The 21001-nt window shown below is 44.0% G+C and overlaps 1 protein-coding gene across 1 annotated transcript in view; it reads left to right on the top strand.

The window, feature by feature from the left end:
* plce1 (phospholipase C, epsilon 1) overlaps positions 1-21001 on the top strand; it is a 276550-nt gene that overhangs the window by 250294 nt on the left and 5255 nt on the right. Inside the window, exons 26-31 of the mRNA XM_070876961.1 lie at positions 2547-2665; positions 3465-3593; positions 10473-10682; positions 12949-13119; positions 14885-15103; positions 16404-16527. Of these exons, the coding sequence (XP_070733062.1) occupies positions 2547-2665; positions 3465-3593; positions 10473-10682; positions 12949-13119; positions 14885-15103; positions 16404-16527 (972 nt within the window). The remainder of the gene's footprint in view (positions 1-2546; positions 2666-3464; positions 3594-10472; positions 10683-12948; positions 13120-14884; positions 15104-16403; positions 16528-21001) is intronic.

Genomic DNA, 21001 nt, shown 5'->3' with positions numbered 1-21001 from the left:
ATGGGTTTCTGGACCAATATGTCGAGGAACCAACTAGAGAGCTGGCCATCCCAGACTGGGTGATGTGTGATGAGAAAGGACTAATTAGTAATTTTGTTGTGCGAGGCCCCTTGGGGAAGAGTGACCATAATATGGTAGAATTCTTTATTAATTCAGAGACTAGGGTCCTGAAATTAAGGAAAGATAATTTCGATGGTATGAGACGTGAATTGGCAAGAATAGACTGGTAAATAATACTTTAAGGGTTGACGGTGGATAGGCAATGGCAAACATTTAAACATCACATGAATGAACTTCAACAATTGTACATCCTTGTCTGGAAAAAAAATTAAACGGGGAAGGTGACTCAACCGTGGCGAACAAGGGAAATTAAGGATAGTGTTAGATCCAAGGAAGAGGCTTATAAATTGGCCAGAAAAACCAGCAAACCTGAGGACTGGGAGAAATTTAGAATTTAGCAGAGGAGGATAAAGGGTTTAATTAGGAGGGGGGAAATAGAGTATGAGAGGAAGCTTGCCGGGAACATAAAAACTGACTGCAAAAGCTTCTATAGATATGTGAAGAGAAACGTAGGTCCCTTGCAGTCAGGTTCAGGTGAATTTATAATGGGGAACAAAGAAATGGCAGACCAATTGAACAAATACTTTGGTTCTGTCTTCACAAAGGAAGACACAAATACCTTCCGGAAGTACTAGGGGACCGAGGGTCTAATGAGAAGGAGAAACTGAAGGATATCCTATTAGGTGGGAAATTGTGTTAGGGAAATTGATGGGATTGAAGGCCGATAAATCCCCAGGGCCTGATGGTCTGCATCCCATAGTACTTAAGGAAGTGGCCCTAGAAATAGTGGATGCATTGGTGATCATTTTCCAACAGTCTATCAAATCTGGATCAGTTCCTATGGACTGGAGGGTAGCTAATGTAACACCACTTTTTAAAAAAGGAGGGAGAGAGAAAACGGGTAATTATAGACCTGACCTCAGTAGTGGGGAAAATGTTGTAATCAATTATTAAAGATGAAATAACAGCGCATTTGGAAAGCAGTGACAGGATCGGTCCAATTCAAGGTGGATTTATGAAAGGGAACTCTTGCTTGACAAATTTTCTGGAATTTTTTGAGGATGTAGCTAGTAGAGTGGACAAGGGAGAACCAGTGGATGTGGTGTATTTGGACTTTCAAAAGGCTTTTGACAAGGTCCCACACAAGAGATTGGTGTGAAAAATCAAAGCACAGACGTGGATCGAGAACTGGTTGGCAGACAGGAAACAGAGAGTCGGGATAAATGGGTCCTTTTCAGAATGGCAGGCAGTGACTAGTGGGGTGCCGCAGGGCTCAGTGCTGGGACCCCAGCTATTTACAATATACATTAATGATTTAGATGAAGGAATTGAGTGTAATATCTCCAAGTTTACAGATGACACTAACTGGGTGGCGGTGTGAGCTGTGAGGAGAACGCTAAGAGGTTGCAGGGTGATTTGGACAGGTTAGGTGAGTGGGCAAATGCATGGCAGATGCAGTATAATGTGGATAAATGTGAGGTTATCCACTTTGGGGGCAAAAGCACGAAGGCAGAATATTATCTGAATGGCAGCAGATTGGGAAAAGGGGAGGTGCAATGAGACCTGGGTGTCATGGTTCATCAGTCACTGAAAGTTGGCATGCAGGTACAGCAGGCGGTGAAGGTGGCAAATGGTATGTTGGCCTTCATAGCTAGGAGTTTTGAGTACAGGAGCAGGGAGGTCTTACTGCAGTTGTACAGGGCTTTGGTGAGACCTCACCTGGAATATTGGGTTCAGTTTTGGTCTCCTAATCTGAGGAAGGACCTTCTTGCTATTGAGGGAGTGTAGCGAAGGTTCACCAGTCTGATTCCCGGGATGGCAGGACTGACATATGAGGAGAGACTGGATCGATTGGGCCTGTATTCACTGGAGTTTAGAAGGATGAGAGGGGATCTCATAGAAACATATAAGATTCTGACGGGACTGGACAGGTTAGATGCGGGAAGAATGTTCCCGATGTTGGGGAAGTCCAGAACCGGGGACATAGTCTTCGGATAAGGGGCAGGCCGTTTAGGACTGAGATGAGGAGAAACCTCTTCACTCAGAGTTGTTAACCTGTGGAATTCCCTGCCGCAGAGAGTTGTTGATGCCAGTTTGTTGGATATATTCAAGAGGGAGTTAGATATGGCCCTTACGGCTAAAGGGATCAAGGAGTATGGAGAGAAAGGGGTACTGAGGTGAATGATCAGCCATGATCTTATTGAATGGTGGTGCAGGCTCGAAGGGCTGAATGGCCTGCTCCTGCACCTATTGTCTATGTTTCTAGCCAAAGCCTGTCAACAGGTTATGTGCCCAGCCTTTAGGCCAAGGATGGTGAATATGTCAAGGAGATGCAAGAAAGGAATTATAAGGCTCAAAAAGAAAGTTATTTGACTTCAGTTTTCAGATCATAAAGGGCCAGCCATAGATTATTTAATGAAAAGTAGTAATGGCAAAGCTAAAATCTGCTGCTCAAAGTATTTAACTTTGTCACTTATTTTTCTTAGGCTACAGACATCTACAACTAAGGAGCTCTCATAATGAACCGCTGGAGATATCCAGTCTCTTTATTTACAGTCGAAGAATGGAAGACAATAACACTGGGAACCTAATCGCTGCGTCAGCGGTAATTTGAGTCAACCTATTCCTAAGAACATAGGAAAGGAATAGGCCATTCAGCCCCTCGAGCCTGTTCCACCATTCAATGAGATGGTAGCTGATCTGTGACGTAACATCCCTTAATACCTTTGGTTAATACAAAGCTCTCAATCTCAGATTTAAAATTAACAATTGGTCTTGCATCAATTGCCATTTGTGGAAGAGAGTTCCAACCTTCTACCACCCTTTGTGTGTAGAAGTGTTTCCTAATTTCACTCCTGAAAGGTCTGTATAATTTTCAGACTAGCCCCCTAGTGCGAGAATCCCCAACCAGCAGAAACCGTTTCTCTCTATCTACCCTCTCTGTTCCCCTTAAAATCCTGAAAACTTTGATCAGATCCCCCCCCTTAACCTTCTAAATTCCAGGGAATACAGCCCGAGTTTGTGTAATCTCTCCTCGTAACTTAACCCTTGAAGTCCGGGTATCATTCTGGTAAACCTACACTGGACTCCCTCTAAGGCCAATATATCCTTCCTAAGGCCCGGTGCCCAGAACTGCTCCCAGTACTCCAGGTGTGCTCTAACCAGAGCTTTGTACAGCTGCAGAATAACTTCTGCCCCACTGTATTCTAGTCCTCCAGATATAAAGGCCAGCATTCTATTGGCCTTTTTGTTTACTTTCTGTGCAGAAAAATAATCAAAAAGGCGAATCAAAAAGGCTCCACATTTAAAACTTCATGAACCACAGACTTTAATCGGAATCCAATTGACCAATTTGTTTATGAAATGTACCAAGGCAGAACTAACAGTATTTTTACTCTACACAGCTGTTTAACACCGAGGACCACAGATCTGGTGTCAGTCACCAAGTTACGGTTCATGGAGTTCCAGGCCCTGAACCATTCACCGTTTTCGCTGTCAATGAGAAGACCACAGCCAGGCAGTTGATACACAAAGTGAGTCATTCTATCGTCGGGTCATCCAAAAGGTCAAGGGAACCAATGGAAAGTTATGCCTACTAAAAGAACATCAGCATGGAAACTTTGCTGGGCAGCCACATGTGTTTTCTTTAACTTGTTTAGAATCTTTAAAAAAAATAACAACAAGCCTGAAACTGGTCGGGAGTCCGGGAGAGTCTGGGAGGTTGGGAGGGTCCGAGAGAGGTTGGGAGGGTCCGAGAGTCCGGGAGAGGTCGGGAGGTTGGGAGGGTCCGAGAGTCTGGGAGAGGTCGGGAGGATCCGGGAGAGGTCGGGAGGTTGGGAGGGTCTGAGAGTCCGGGAGAGGTTGGGAGGGTCCGGGAGAGGTCGGGAGGTTGGGAGGGTCTGAGAGTCCGGGAGAGTCCGAGAGCGGCCCCGACCATGGTGAGTTCAGGAGTCCAAGGGGCAGGAGGGCCGGAGGTAGGTGAGGAGTTCGCTTCTGACGAGGATCTCACAGCCCTCGTCCTTGGCAGGTAAGTGGTTGGCTGTTTGATTGGTAAGTATCTCTCTTTTTCTCTTTTTCTTTTTAATTAGATTTTAAATTAGATAAGTTTAATTAGAGGGATGGCAGGGCAGCTCAGTCGGGTGGAGTGCACATCCTGCGGCATGTGGGAAGTCCTGGGCGCTTCGCACAGCCGAGACAACCACGTGTGCAGGAGGTGTCTCCAGCTTCAACTGCTCGAGCTCCGCATTTCGGAGCTTGAGCGGCGGCTGGAGTCAATACGGTGCATCCGCGAGGCTGAGAGCCACGTGGATAGCACGTTACAGGAGGTGGTCACTCCGCAGCTTAAAAGCGTGCAGGTGAACACCAGACAGAGTAAGAACGCTAGGCAGGTAACGCAGGAGTTCCCCCAAGAGTCCACCTTGATTTGAACCGATATTCTCTTCTGAGCATCTGGGGAGTGCAGCCAGAGCCAATTCCAAGGCACCACGGGCGGCTCAACTGCACAGGGGGGGAAGAACAAAAGAGCCCCAGTGATCGGGGATTCTATAGTTAGGGGAACAGACAGGCTCTTTCTGTGGCCGCAGACATGACTCCAGAATGGTAAGGTGCCTCCCTGGTGCCAGGGTCAAGGGTATCACAGAGCGGACGCAGGGCATTCTGGGGGGGGTGGTAAACAGCTAGAGGTCGTGGTCCATATCGGGACCAACGACATCGGTAGAAAAAGGGATGAGATCCTACAGGCAGAATTTAGGGAGCTAGGAAGAAAATTAAAGGATAGGACCTGAAAGGTAGTAATCTCCGGGTTACTCCCGGTGCCACGTGCTAATGAGTACAAGAATAGAAGGATAGAGAGGATGGACACGTGGCTGGAAAGTTGGTGTAGGAGGGAGGGCTTTAAATTCCTGAGGCATTGGGACCGCTTCTGGGGGAGATGGGACCTGTACAAACTGGATGGGTTGCACCTCAACAGTGCCAGGACCAATATCCTCGCGGGGAATTTTGCTAGTGCTGTTGGGGAGAGTTTAAACTGGCTTGGCAGGGGGATGGGAACCCGAGAACACATTCAAAAGGGAAGGAAGTAAAGCTGAACTTGGATAGCAAGAATCTCGAAAGTGAATCTGTAAAACAGAGGAAACAGAGCTCAGTAAGTAGTAAGCAAGGAGGTCTTCCTGTGCTAAATGGTATATACTTTAATGCAAGGAGTATAACATATAAGGCAGATGAGCTCAGAGCACAGGTAGACACTTGGGAGTACAACTTTATAGCCATTACAGAAACATGACTGAAAGAGGGGTAGGTTTTGCAGCTCAATATTTCTGGCTACAGAATTTTTAGACAAGACAAAGAGGGGGTTAAAACCGGGTGGGGGGTGTCGCGGTACTGATTAAAGAAACTATTACAGCGGTGAGGAGGGATGATATGTTCGAGGGATCATCAAATGAGGCCATATGGGCCAAATTGAAAAATAAAAAAGGGGCGATCACACTGCTGGGCGTGTATTATAGACCCCCAAACAGTGGGAGGGAGATAGAGGAGCAAATATGTAGGCAAACTCCTGTGACGTCCAAAAACCATAGGGTAGTAATAGGGGATTTTAACTATCCAAATATTGATTGGGGCAAATTTAGTGTGAATGGTATAGAGGGTGCGGAATTGTTGAAATGCATTCAAGAGAACTTTTTTAGTCAGTATGTAGCAAGCCCAACACGAGAGGGGGCGATCTTGAATTTAGTTTTGAGGAATGAAGCTGGGCAGGTTGAAGGGGTATTAGTGGGAGAGCACTTGGGTGCCAGCGACAATAATTCAGTCAGATTCAAGTTGGTTATGGATATAGACCTGGAATAAAAGTTCTGAATTGGGGAAAAGCTAATTTTGCTAAATTAAGGAGTGATTTGGCCATAGTGGACTGGAAACAGCTACTTGTGGGTAAATCAGTGTCGGAACAGTGGCAGGCATTTAAGGAGGAGATCCGGAAGGCTCAGGTCAAACATGTGCCCTTAAAGAAAAAGGCTGGGGAAAATAATTCTAGAGCCCTCTGGATGTCTAGGGACTTACAGGGGAGGATTAAGAAAAAAAGGGGATGCTTATGTCATATACCAACGGCTAAATACTGTAGAATCTTTGGAGGAATATAGAAAGTTAAGAGGTAAAATTAAAAAGGATATTAGGAATGCTAAGAGAAAGCATGGAAAACTCTTGGCCAGTAAAATTAAGGAAAACCTAAGATGTTCTATAAATATATTAAGAGTAAGAGGGTAACTAAAGAAAGGGTAGTGTGTATTAGAGACCATGACGGTAATCTTTGTGTGGGGGCGGAAAATGTTGGGAGGGTTCTTAACGAATACTTTGCATCTGTTTTCACAAAGGAAAGGGGCAATGCAGATACAGCTATCAAGGAGGAGTGTGATATTCTGGATGAAATAAATATAGTGAGAGAGGAAGTATTAAGGGGCTTAACAGCTTTGAAAGTAGATAAGAACCCAGGTCCGGATGGAATTCATCCCAGGCTATTGAGCGAAGTAAAAGAGGAAATAGCAGAGGCCCTGACCATCATTTTCTAGTCCTCTTTTGATGTGGGCATGGTGCTGGAGGATTGGAGGACTGCTAATGTAGTACCCTTGTTTAAGATAGCCCGAGTAATTACAGGCCTGTCAGTCTAACCTCAGTGGTGGGAAAACTATTGGAAAAAATCTTGAAAGACAGGATAAATCTACATTTATAAAGGCAAGGATTAATTACGGAAAGTCAGCATGGATTTGTTATGGGAAGATCCTGTTTGACTAACCTGATTGAATTTTTTGAGGAGGTGACCAAGAGGGTCGATGAGGGTAGTGCGTACGATGTAGTATATATGGACTTTAGCAAAGCTTTTGATAAGGTCCCACATGGTAGACTGGTCACGAAGGTTGAAGCCCATGGGATACAGGGCAAAGTATCAAGTTGGATCCAAAATTGGCTCAGAGGTAGGAAGCAAAGGGTAATGATTGATGGATGTTTTTGTGACTGGAAGGATGTTTCCAGTGGGTTTCCGCAGGGCTCAGTACTGGGTCTCTTGCTTTTTGTGGTATATATCAACAATTTAGATTTGAATATACGGAGTATGATTACGAAGTTTGCAGATGACACTAAAATTGGCTGTGTGGTTGATAATGAAGGGGAAAGTCATAGGCTCCAAGAGGATATTAATCTACTGGTCAGATGGGCAGAGCAGTGGCAAATGGAATTTAATTCAGAGAAGTGTGAGGTGATGCGCTTTGGGAGGGCGAATAAGGAAAGGGTATACACATTAAGCCGTAGGCCACTTAATAGTGTAGATGAACAAAGGGACCTTGGAGTGCTTGTCCACAGATCCCTGAAATAGCAGGCCAGGTGGATAATGTGGTTAAGAAGGCATATGGAATGCTTGCCTTTATTGGCCGAGGCATAGAATACAAGAGCAGGGAGATTATGCTTAAATTGTATAATACTTTGGTTAGGCCACAGCTGGAGTACTACGTGCAGTTCTGGTCGCCGTATTATAGGAAGGACGTGATTGCATTAGAGAGGGTGCAGAGGAGATTTACGAGGATGTTGCCTGGAATGGAGAATCTTAACTATGAGGACAGATTGGATAGGCTGGGTTTGTTCTCATTGGAACAGAGGAGGCTGAGAGGAGAACTCATTGAGGTGTACAAAATATTGAGGGGCCTGGATATAGGATAGCAAGGGCCTATTTCCCTTGGTGGAGTGGTCTATTATGAGCGGGCATAGTTTTAAATTGGTTAGTGGAAGGTTCAGAGGGGATTTAAGGGGAGGTTTCTTCACGCAGAGCGTTGTGGGGGTCTGGAACTCGCTGCCTGGAAGGGTGGTGGATGCACATTTAAAAGGTGCTTGGATGGGCGCTTGAAGTGCCGTGACCTGCAGGGTTACGGACCTAGAGCTGGTAATTGGGATTAGACTGGATAACCTTTTGTTGGCTGGCGCAGATACGATGGTAAGTACTGCAGGGAATCGAATACGGCCAGGGTGATCTGGACTAGTTTCGAATGCCTGGATGGGTCGGAGGGGAATTTTCCCAGATTTTTTTCCCCAGTTGGCCTGGGTTTTTATCTGGTTTTTGCCTCTCCCAGGAGATCTCATGGCTCCAGTTGGGGTGGAGTGTAGAATGTTTCGGTGCAAGAGGTGTCGCAGTTGTGTGGGCCGGACTGGTTGGGCTGGGTGCTCTTTACCTTTCGATCATTGTTCATTGTTCACAGGTTTATATGTAACCTTCAGGGCTGCTGACCAAGGGCCGTGCGGCTCTTTGTCGGCGGGCGCGGACACGATGGGCCGAAATGGCCTCCTGCGCTGTAAATTTCTATGTTTCTAAATATAATCCAGATTTTGTGCTTTTGTGAAAAGGATTGATTTGAAATCAATGGGAGCGCATCAGATTGATGAAACGAATTTAACAATTCATGGACGTTGTGACATTAGTCTGCTTACTGCAGCAAGAGATGATGGTCACATTTTAAGTTTATATTTTTATATTATTTTCTGCTCAGCAAGGTGGGATATCCGTGCTGGAGAATACAATACTCAGGCCATGCAACTCCCAGCATCAACCACCCCTTAGTCAGAATTCAAACAGCCAGCAGCAGAATGAAGTTTCCTCTACTCTAGAATCATAGAATGGCTACTGCATGGAAAGAGGCCATTTGGCCCATTGAGTCTGTGCTGGCTCTTTGCAAGAGCACCTCAACTAGTTCCAGTCCCCGCCCTCTCCCCGTATCCCCTCTGATCCAAGTGTGCTTTAGTTCCAGTCTCAGAAGAGTGGTCGCCACGTGCTTCCCACACCACCCCTCCGTACACCTCTGAGCTCGTTTGCCATATTGTGGCCATTTTGGTGAAATATGCCGCTCGCTCATTGTATGAAGCTCCCTCAAAGCTGGCAGCAAGGAAAAAGCTTCCCGGCAGCCTGTGCTGCTTTCAAACCCAGAGGGTAAAGGGCAGTGTTGTAATGAACTGTTCTTTTCCAGTCCCACTCTGATTACATCTGGAAAGTTCAAAGATGTTTAGATAAACTGAGGAAAATTTGCAGATGTCAGTTAAACAAAAGATGCACAGCGGGATTGCAGTGAATCTGATTTTATAAAATGCCGAAAGTGACCAAGTCACAAGGCGATTGTGATGTTGAATTCCCAAGATGTACAAAAATTGCATCTACTGGGACCCACAACATTTTCCGAGTACTGGACAAATCTAAGAACCATATCGAAGGAAACATGTTGTTTTAGTTTTATTTATTGTAAAGCACTAACAGACGCAAATCTATGTTAGAAATAACCCCATGGGGAACAAAATGCAATGCACATTATCCAACAGATCCAGAGGCCAGAACCATGGTGTGAGTAATGGAGTACAACCAGTGCAGTTTTCCCAAATGTCTTTAGACACTGGAACAGTTATAGCAACATGGAGGAACCATTTATTGTGAAGTTCTGAGCTATTTTTTTGCATCACAAGCACTCTCAGACTGTATACATTTGTACTTTTTAAACTCGGAACTGTGGCCGATTGGGAACAAATTTAGCAATTATACCTGGGGCATCAAAGGGGGTTGAAAGACAATCTAACAAGATTTGAGCAGAATGAATGATTTGCACCCTGAGGGGCATTTAAACAGGAAACCAGCTAAACTGAATATTGGTTTACAGCAATGAGCTGTATTCATTTAAAAATCAAAACTGAATTAAGGTCTTTTTTTTTAGTGACATCCATTCTTCACCTTTCTTATGCCTAGACTCTTCTCCCATTTGACTTTGCTACCTCTAGACTTGACTATTCCAATGCGCTCCTGGCGGGCCTCCCACGTTCTACCCTACGTAAACTTGAGTTCATCCAAAGTTCAGCTGCCCAGGTCCTAACTCGCACCAAGTCCCGTTCACCCATCGCCCCGGTGCTCACTGACCTACATTGGCTCCCAGTTAAGCAACGCCTCGATTTCTAAATTCTTATCCTTATTTTCAAATCCCTCCATGGCCTCGCCCCTCCCTATCTCTGTAATCTCCTCCAGCCCCACAACCCCCCCCCCCCGAGATATCTGCACTCCTCTAATGCTGGCCTCTTGACCATCCCTGATTATAATCGCTCCACCATCGGTGGCCGTGCCTTCAGCTGCCTGGGCCCCAAGCTCTGGAACTCCCTCCCTAAACCGATCCACCTCCCTACCTCTCTCTTGCCTTCTTTAAGATGCTCCTTAAAACCTACCTCTTTGACCAAGCTTTTGACCATCTGCTGTTATTTCTCCTTGTGTGGCTCAGTGTCAAATTATCAGTCTTATAATACTCCTGTGAAGCGCCTTGGGACATTTTACTACCTTAAAGACGCTATATAAATACACTTACAAGTTGTTGTTGTTCAAGGAGTGGAATTATTCTAATTGTTCCTCGTAGATTGTAGGCACTGTGGGTGGCTCGGAGGCAGACACTGCTGACTACTTCCTTCTGGAAGAGAAAATTTCCCTTTCTAAAGAGAAGAATGAATGCAAGAAGCAGCCATTCCAAAGGGTCATTGGTCCAGAGGAGGAGATCCTGAAAATTCCACAATGTTGGTTCCCGGAAGAAGGATTTGTCGGAAAAATTGTCTTCAAAACCAAAGAGGAGGTATGTCAATTTTTCTTGCATATCCCCATTTTATGAAATGTTGTACGAATTATTCTGAAGCGCATCTGATATTTTTCAAATAGTCTGTAACCTGGCAACCGAGGACCAACCTTTTGGATTCACAAATGCCCACTCAGGGCTTTGTGTCCTGACCATTTTTGAATATCCAGTCGCTCACATGATCAGCCCATACCAGTTAAACGTCATTGCACACATCCAATTTCCATCCCCCATTCAGAAACCTGGAGGAAAATACATCAGCTGTGGCTCAGTGGGTAGCACCTTTTTGTCTCTGAGTCAGAAGGTCAAGGGTTCTAGTCCCACTCCAGAGACTTGAGCACCAAAATCTCGGCTGAGGGAGCGCTGCACTGTCGGAGGCACCGTGTTTTGGATGAGACGTTAAACCGAGGTTCCGTCACTCTCTCGGGTGGATGTAAAAGATCCCATGGGAAGAGCAGGGGAGTTATCCCCAGTATCCTCAACATTACTAAAACAGATTATCTGATCATTGTGGGAGCTTACCGTGCACAAAATGGTTGCCACGTTTCCGACATTAAAACAGTGACCACACTTCAGAAAGTACTTCATTGGCTGTAAAGCGCTTTGGGACGTCCAGTTGTCATGAAATGCAAGTCTTTTTATCTTTTTACAAGTTATCCAATCCATTGTGTAGTATTTCGAAGAAAGACCGAGATTTGTTTCCTGAAACAAAATATGCATTCTTCTCCCTGACGTAATAATAATCTCCTGAGGAGAGCCCACTTGAACCACACAATCATTTTCAAATTCCTTTTCCCCCAGAGGTACGCCCATTGCTTTTAACTGAATATACATTATAACAGTGGCCGCACTTTGAAAGTTCCCCATTGGCGGTAAAGTGCTTTGGGACATTCTGAGGCGGTGAGAAACGCTATATAAAAGCAAGTCTTCCCTTTCTTTCTTTATGTTGGTTGTTCCTTGGGGCTGAAATCCCACTTTGGATGCCCGAGCAATGCACAGAGGGGACGGCACGGGATTGTCCAGTCGCCCCTCATGTACCCAGTGGTAGCTCGCTCTCGGCACGGCCTGCGCTCTGTGCTGGGAGAGCTGAGGTCAGCAATCCCTTGGCAGGAACTTTAATGATGCTGGCACACTGTTTGAAACTGTTTGCGGCTGAGATGAGGCCTGATGGGAAGGGAGTCAGAGAGGACAGCCTACGTCAGGCAAGGAACTTTAAATGGTAGGGTCCAGCTGAACATAATAAAAGGGATCAAATAAACATCCGATCCAAAGAAACGAGCATCGGTGCAATGCCAAGAAACCAGAAATGGGAAAACGAGGACGCACCTCACCAAAAGGTTGGTCCAGACAGGTTTTAACATTACTTGTGGTTTCTGTGCGCCCGCAGGAATGTACTTTTCTGCATCCCGTGCTGGCCTGGCTGCAAGGGTGCAACACATTGGAATTGCTCCAGCGTTAAGGTTATCAGCCACCCAAACGAACACTGGGGACTGGGCCACCGGCTTCGCAAGGCTCCTGTGACCCCAGTAAAGCTCCATCAGGAAGTCGGGGGCATGTGCAAATCACTGACTCTCAAGCCAGTTTCCCGCTCCCTCTGCTGGGTGGCCACACCACTGGCTCCAGGGACGAAATTTCAGCTCCTTATTTGCCACACCAGGAACCACAAATACACACCAGTAGGAGAGGAGTTCATAGTCCTCAACTGGGGTAATTGATTCAGAATGAATGCACCTTCTGGAAGGGTCGGGACACTACAGTTTGAAACCTTACACTGAACAAACACGTACAGATAGCTTTGTTAAAACAGTACTACTGCCCCGAGGACAGGTTATCTATTTTCTGAATCCATGAACTGGGCTTGTCCATCTCTCATGACAAACTCAGAGTGGTGTTGGCAGAGCCCAGGGAACAGGCCTCTTGGCCGCAGTTGGTGCATTGGGTGAGGTAGAGCAAGAGAAAAAGAGTCAGTTACAAAAGCGTTGTGCTCACACATGCACACGCACCCAGCTATTTAACTCCGAATGAGTTACACCTGAATGCCAGAGCCATTTAAAAACAATGTAGAACTTGGCTTATGCACTGGAAACCAGTTCTGAACACTTTCAATGAGTTGCTATGGAAACTGGCTGCTCTTTGGTTGTGAGTGTCTCTTTTTTGTTTTGCGTGTTTAAGCTGAGAGGAGAAACAGCGCTCGTGAATGATTAGTAGAATTTGTGGAGTGACAAAGTGTGACAGAAAAACTGCTGGCATTCAACATGTGTTGCAGGAGTTGAATCAAAGCAACTCCATGAATGAAGAACGAGATGACGTGAGTTACAGCGGCAGTCCAACAGAAGATGATAGTTTCTTGATTCAGGTGCACGATGTCTCCCCAGAACAGCCTCGTACAGTCATCAGGGCTTCAAAGTTCAGCACAGCTCAAGACATTATTCTGCAGGTTGGTCAAAATATACAAAGATTAATAACGGGTTGGGGTGAGTTCTAGGTGTTGTGCGTGCAATCCCTGAGTAAGCCTTGAGCTAACACGAACTATGTAACCGAGATCTAAATCTGTATCTTGATCATTTATCCTCAGTAAGCTGGTGTTTTATGGACGACACTGGGCCGAAATTGCCCCCCGATTAAGAGCAGGCGCACGTACCGATCTTTAAGATTTTTTTTCCGCCCCAATTCACACGTTTAGTTAGGCCCACCAGGGAGGGTTTCGGCCAGGCCTGCAGCATGGTACCCAAGAGAGGGTGCCGGGCTTGCTTGTTGGAGGCCCGGCTGAACCCGTGCTCACCACTGTCGGGCCGACCTGACAATTAAAATAAAATGCAGGCACCGGCAGTGCGCCCTCCCCTTTTAAGGCCGGACGTGTCGACCAGGCGCACACGGCTTCCTACAGGGAAAGCTGTCGGTGGCACCGACTGACAGCGTCGCTGCTCTCGCAGGGGTCGGGAAGCGGCTCGTCGCCAGTTGGAAGGGGGCGGCGTGTGCCTGATGGGCAGCGTGGAAACCCGGTGCTCTTACAGGCAGTAATCGAGCTATTTTGGCCCTGAGACCCATTTACTCTCTCTCTGGCGGTTTTGTGCTCATTCAGCTCAAGGACATAGAAACATAGAAAATAGGCGCGGGAGTGGGCCATTCGGCCTACAGCTGCTTTTTTTTTCTCCAAATCATTTTACATTACTTTTAAAATAATTTTACCAGTTTGGTCCTAACCCATTGGATCTTATTTCCTTCCAGCTGCCTCCAGTGCCAGTATAGATTCACTTACTATATAGTGGGTCGCGACAGGCCCTGGGTGGGAACACACAGCCTCAGTTTAGTCCGCCCATGCACTTTGGAAATAGCAGGAGCTCCACTCTGCTTTTAAGAGAAGTATTATGTTGAAGATACAGCAGGTGAGCTCCTGTGGCATTGCACATAGGGAGTCAAGACCAAGTGCAGTCTTCAACAAAACCGGGTCAGTGGGCAGGGGATTACTGAACCAAGGCCTTTAAAGATTTGTAGTAAGATATAAATAGATGTCTAATATAAAATGTATACTTCAGTTTACCACATGTTAAAGCCATGCATTGTGTTTTTATATAATACGTTTATGTTATTTATAGTTAAGTCGCAAAAGTTACGGCAATTTTGGAAGCAGAGAAATAGAGTTGGTTAAAGCATAGATGTTTCCTTGGAGTACAAGCCGAGGGAAATGCAAACCTTATGTGCTAGTCAGCGTGACTCGTTGACATAGGCAGTTTCCATTGTAAGTGTGGGCGTGTAATGGAAAAAGGTCACACAAAAGTCTAAGGTAAACATGACAGCAGGATGGTAGGGTTTGTAGGCAGTAACTGTGCACAGACACAAGCATTAAAATAAAATGCATTTTTCGCTGGTAGATTCCCAGTAGAAATGTTAAATGATAAATTAATACACAGCACAGTTTTAATAAGTGTACAGGATTGTCACTTACATGACTTCCATTTTAAAGTACCACAATGTATCGAAGGTACATTCCTTTAATTCACTTTTATTCATCTTCAGTACATAATCTTTGAAGTAGCTTTAGCACTAATGTATACTGCACGGGCACTAGATAAAGTATTGAAAGGAAACCGGATGCTTTTGCTGAATCTGTTTAGGCTTAAGCATTCCAACAACATGGAATATTTATTCCAGTGTTAATTGCACTGCGAATTATAAGTAATTTGTTTCAATTTGTTCCACAGGCATTAAGTAAAGCCAAATATTCCTACAGCATCCTGAGCAACCCAAATCCCAGTGATTATGTCCTGGTGGAGGAAGTTACCAAAGAGCCATTAAACAAGAAATCAGCAATGGCGAAGCCTGCTCTTCGAATCCTTTCTGAGCACGAGAGTGTGTTTGTAGCTCAGAGCAGGTGGAAAGGAGCAGGGAAATTTGTCCTCAAGCTGAAAGAGCAAGTGCAGGTGAGCAGCCACCAATACTTGATACCTGCGGAGGGCAGGGAGGTCATTACTTTACAACCAGTGAAGTACTGTCTGAAATGTAGTCACTGGTACAATGTAGGAAATGCGGCAGCCAATATGCACACAGCAAGCTCCCACAAACAGCGGTGAAATAAATGACCAGATCATCTCTCTTATTGTTCGTTAAGGGATAAATGTTGGCCAGGACATCGGGAGAACTCCTCTACTCTTTGAATAGTGTTGGGGGATTTTTTTATGTCCAACTGAGAAGGTAGACGGTTTAACATCTTATTTGAAAGACGGCGCCTCTGACAGTGCAGCACTCTCTCAGTACTGTACTGAAGTACCCATCTGAATAATATGCTCAAGTCTCTGGAGTGGGGCTTGAACCCACAACCTTCCAACTCCCAGACGAGTGGTACCACTGAGCCACAGCTGACACCTTGTTATATACATGCATTCCAGAGCAATGAAGGACCTTACCCTGTGTTTTACCTTGACTCTGGCTAAGCATCATTTTGTACTATACATACAAGTTTATTTCAATAACCTTCTCCAGATGTTTTAGTGTAGACTTACATTAGTAATTTCTTCCCTGCACTGTTATGAAATTGTTTGGTTTGATCACTAGATCGTTGCTGGGTCAATATCCTGGAATCCCTACCTACCATTGTTGTGGAGACTCGATCACCACACGGACTGCAGCGGTTCAAGAAGGCAGCTCAATGCCACCTTCTCGGGGGCAATAAATGTGGCCTTGCCAGAATCACCCAAATCCTGAGAACAAATTTGAAAATGTGTTTGATTTGCTCCCGAGCTTCAACAAATGGCAGTGTCCGCTTCATTAAGGGTCTGGGCAAGTAAGGAGAAAGTGCCAGCTTACCAAGTATTGATAATGGCAAAGGAACTAAAGTACAAGAAAGGAAACCAGAACATCCGAGAAAGGGGATTAAGGGAAAGAGGGATTATAGTGTCCTGTATATATTACAAAAACAGAGAGGACATTGCATATGTTCAGCATTATGTATAATATTTTCCTAATAAACTGCAATATACTGAGTCCCATCCTATAACTTTTTAAGATAGTTCAGAAATGGCACCATCTGTAAACGCAGCCCGGATAACTGCTGTTTCTTTGTTTTCATGCCAAAACTGAGAAGAATTCTGCTTAACTTTTATTTAAATAACACGACGGCTGACCTTCTCCAGATGCTGCCGGGTATATTTACATTACTAATTTCTTCCCCGTACTGTTCTCAATTGCTCAGTTTAATCAATAAATTCTGGAATGTGTTGGCAGGCTCCACAGGAGAAGAAGAAAGGCCTTTCTTTTGCTAACGAACTGAAGAGATTCACAAAATCGAGTAAACAGAGTCGGAGTTTTTCAATCCCACTCCAGGCGACCTCCCCCGAAAGCACCCAGAGTAAGGATGAAAAAGCTGCATGTAGTGTGCCGTTTGCTGAGATCACTGAGTAACACCTCTTACATGATTGCAGTATGTGACTGCCCAGGTATGGCTTCGCACTTAACTCCTTGTTGACTTTGACCATGTTGGTTAATTGTGTACTCTCAGTTGCCAAAGTAGTGAGTAGCTGAAGTTTTCTCTCTGATCAGCCAACAGGACAAAAAGAGACACATTTATGCGGGGGAGCTTCCCCAGTCCCCCACTGTGAAGTCTTCCCCACTCCCACTCTTCCCCCAATGTGAAGTGTTTGGCAGAAACTAACAAAATGTTTCAAAATTCAGAGAGATAGATTCTTACTGTGAATGGAGAGCTCCCACTTCTGTTGTTGATCATTAGCCCAAACAGTTCGTTATAAGACAGAAAACCACAGAGTTGTAATTTGCAATACACCACTCTCGGTGTGGAGCCGAACTAGACGTGCACATGGGGGGAGAGACGGGACTGAACACTATAAGGCCAATTCTGCAGCCTGCACTCCTGTCTAGTGAGGCTGTGTTCTCGGAGTGAACCCTCACAGTGTTAACCCTGGACCATTAAACTCCAGACACTTTTGTTGTAAAGCATTGCTACGCTGCTGTTTACAACGGGTGAAGGAGAAGCATCAAAGTTTATCAGGAAATTATCAAGTTTAATAAACTTTGAGATAACAGATCACAAGATATAACTGAAATTAAATGAGTCAGGCATTTTTGCTAAATAAGGTTCTACAAGTTAAAATGTGTGTGCACTTTAATAAGTTCAGATAACAAGTTCTGGAGCACATACCATTTAGCAACATGGTCTCTGACTTTAAGCGGTGATATTGATGACTGATTTTCCCTGCTGTGTGCCCCATATTTGCTGTAATGCTAATGACAGCTAAAGGCAACCGTCTCCCAAAGTAAAAGTGCCAGTGAAGGCAGTGAGCAAGAGGCTTGGTGTGGGCATTTGGTGACAGCCGAGCCCGCGATGGCTCAGCGGTCTGCCATTGAAGGAAGAGGCAGCGGCTCTTTGGCTGGCAGCCATTGGGCAAGGTAGAGAGGTCCCTGGGAAATAATCACCAGTACTGGGGTTAAATTGGCTGCACGTGATTTGTCAGCTGAAGAAACTGCAGTGCAATATAAACAAAGCTGTTCTACAGTGACAGGAACGGCAGCTGTTTCTGAAAACCACTTCGGGTCGGGGATTCCCAATATATCAATCACTTGAGAATAAAAGTAAGATGCACCAATACTGGGAACTGCTTTTGGCCTGGGTGAAAAAGCCATATGTAAATGATGCACTATTTAATCTGCCATCTTGGTCCCAGTGGTGGGTGAGTGGACATAGTCACTTCATCCATTGGATAAATAAAAGGGCTTTTTTTTTTAAACTCGCAAGCTTTTTCTTAAACTTGCAAATTTTTTTGCGCTCTTTCATTGAGGGGAAAGATGTTCTTTTTAAAGTGTTTTTGTGTGAAATAAATCATTTGTAGCTAGTAGTGATGTAACTACATGGCCTAGAATCCACTCTAAGTCGCAACAAAACATTAATTTAGCACCACCCTGAACAATATAATTGAGTGACCGCACGTGAATGGTTGACCTGCCCTGAGATCCCTATCCTCTCAGATGTGCTGAACACAACTAGAAACATAGAAACATAGAAAATAGGTGCAGGAGTAGGCCATTCAGCCCTTCGAACCTGCACCGCCATTCAATGAGTTCATGGCTGAACATGAAACTTCAGTACCCCCTTCCTGCTTTCTCGCCATACCCCTTGATCCCCCGAGTAGTAAGGACTTCATCTAACTCCCTTTTGAATACAAAGTCTGATCATTCTAAGGAAAGCACTTTTTGCTTCGGGCTGTTTCTCATGTCTTTTTCTTTTGCCTTATGTTCATGGCCCCAGATGGAGTGATGATGTGCAATTTAATTTGCACTAAGAACAAGGGGTGGTTTCCATTGACAACCTACCTTCCATCCGCCATTTTGCAATCTAGTGAGGAGAGCCGACTTGTGTATTAATCCTAGCTATTTTGAAACAAAGACAGAAATTTTCCACATGTCACATGGCTGTTTGGATTCCTGGTTGCTCTTGGTCTTTAGAGCCATAGACGTTTAGAGCACAGAGAGGCAACCCAAAAGAGTATCATCATACTTCATTTACTGTTTAATGCCAAGCGCCATTTGATTTTTTTATTTATTCTGTCATACTGATCCATAATTAATTAAAATTTGAAATATTTTAATGACATTTGTAAATCTAAATCAAATTGTTACAAGGTTTCAGTTGATACTGAATCAATCAATTAGAATTTCCTTTCTCCCATTGATGGTTAAACATAAACTTAAGGCAGATTTAGGAGAATTACAGTTGTGCTTTAATGTTTCTTCCAAAATAAGTTCTATATGACACACAGGCTGCTAAAATGTACTTTAAAAAAAAAAATGGGCTATGCCTGGCTATTGTCTTGTTTGAAGGCTTATTTTCTTCAAGACTGGTTTTAGCCATTTGTTTGAGATAAGGATGATGTCCTTGGTGTGTACATTAACTGGCTTTATTTGAGCCTTCCTGTCATTTCACTTGCAAAATTAGAACTAAAATGCAAGTGGGATTGGAATGATAACAAGCTTTATGGATATTTAAAAATTACACTGACATTTATACATAAAATTACCCTTGTCTGACCCTTCCCTCGAAAATGAACCTCATATCTTCAGCAGTCTCATCTCCCGTTGGTTCCTAATTCCACCAATGCTGCAAATTTCCATTGTTGTATACCGAGATCGAAGTACTCGGGTATACCTGCAGCTCAAACTATGAGAAATCTTTCAGTCTAACTCCATGTCTTCATGTACCAGAAGACCTATATTGAGTGCTTTCTTTTGAGCTGTCAGCTTTTTTTTTGGAAGATTGTATCAACTTTTTAAAAAGTTGTTAGCCGTTCGTTTCCTAGGTTGCCATGTGTGGTTGCTAGGCTTGTACAGGTACACAAACTATCTTGGAAGTGATATTTACATAATACAGCCCTGCTAACACTCAACGTTTCACCATCTATCACAACATTTGGTTGCAGTGCAACTTTCTTTGCATTTTTTTAGCACACTGGTTAAAGTGTTCTTGTGAGGCTCTAGTCTCCACTACTTTAACAGTTATATATAATTCTTATATTTTGGGATTTTTTGACCATTTCACCCATAGAAAGGATTTGGGGGAAAACGTAGTGTATTCACATGAAAATTTAAAAAAAATATGTACAGAGAAGATAGTTGGTTAAAATGCTAATGAACTGTTAGATCTCTTAATTTCCAATGAAATACGAACTCCGATTGTAGTTTTAATGTCACTTTATTTTGGCCGCAGTAACAAGCTCTTGGCTTTAAGCCAGGTCTTTGTTCTTCTGAGACCACATGGTCAAAATGGCTGTAATTATACCTGGATCAACTTACAGAAAATAACTCGCCTTCTTTGACCTTATTGGCTCAATTAATAGTCTTTTAACCTTTTAATTGGCTCGCTACCAAAGGTCCTAAAATGTCAAGTTGATTGATGACTTATTGCAACATGCTCCCACTCACGTAGCATCTCTGACTTGGTATCTGTGAATTTTCACAGCCTGTCTAAATGCAGCCTGTTTGAATTCTCTATCAGAACTAAACTTTGATGTTATTTCACAATAGACTGTAAATAATATGCAATTCGTTAGCTGTCTTTGTAATCGATAAACACCTCACACCCATTGTATTGGAAAGTCTCTAGCCCTGTGAACTCGAGGTGATTAAAAAGAGACGCAGGCATTCCAACAAAGGCTGCAAACCAGTCAAGTTTTTTTAAATGGAAAATATCAAATGCAAACTTTGGCCAGGCATAGAAATATAGCATGTTGGGGGATAGTTAGGAGTAATTTTAGGTCAAGTAAGGTGACACACAGATATGAGGAAATATAGTATCTTCATTATTCTTTTAACAGCTCAAAGAGAACTTGTACTAAGTGAACTAAATTAATAGGATTATCACTTGCTCTGAACATTCATTTACTATGAAATGAAGCAGCTTAGCGATTGTTACCAAGTGCTTTCTTGGTCCCCCTTTGAAGAGACTGAAGAAACTCATGTAAAATACACAAGTACCTGGCTTAGATCATAAGGAGCTATTGTTACACCCCTGAGTTATGTTATTCTATAGTCAGATATTGGTCAGATATTACACAGCCCTCAGATACTCAGGCCACTTATGAGGGAGTAAGTGTCCTGTACCTGAAAGAATATCCAAAGGCCTCAAACTTGTAACATGCATTTAAATAGGTAAGTTACTGCATTAAAATAGCAGACAGGATTTTATGCAATTGCGTTAAACAATGAACCAAAAATAGCAAAGGAAAATTAAACCCACTTGAAGTGAAATGCTAAATTAAAATGAATCCTAGCCACACGCTGTAGTAAATTTCTGAAATTCACACAGTCCTTTAGTG

This window comes from Pristiophorus japonicus, chromosome 3 (genome assembly GCF_044704955.1).
Source record: "Pristiophorus japonicus isolate sPriJap1 chromosome 3, sPriJap1.hap1, whole genome shotgun sequence".
Taxonomy (NCBI): Eukaryota; Metazoa; Chordata; class Chondrichthyes; family Pristiophoridae; genus Pristiophorus; species Pristiophorus japonicus.
Note: the sequence above shows the minus strand (reverse complement) of the source record. Positions and strands in the feature narration are given on the sequence as shown.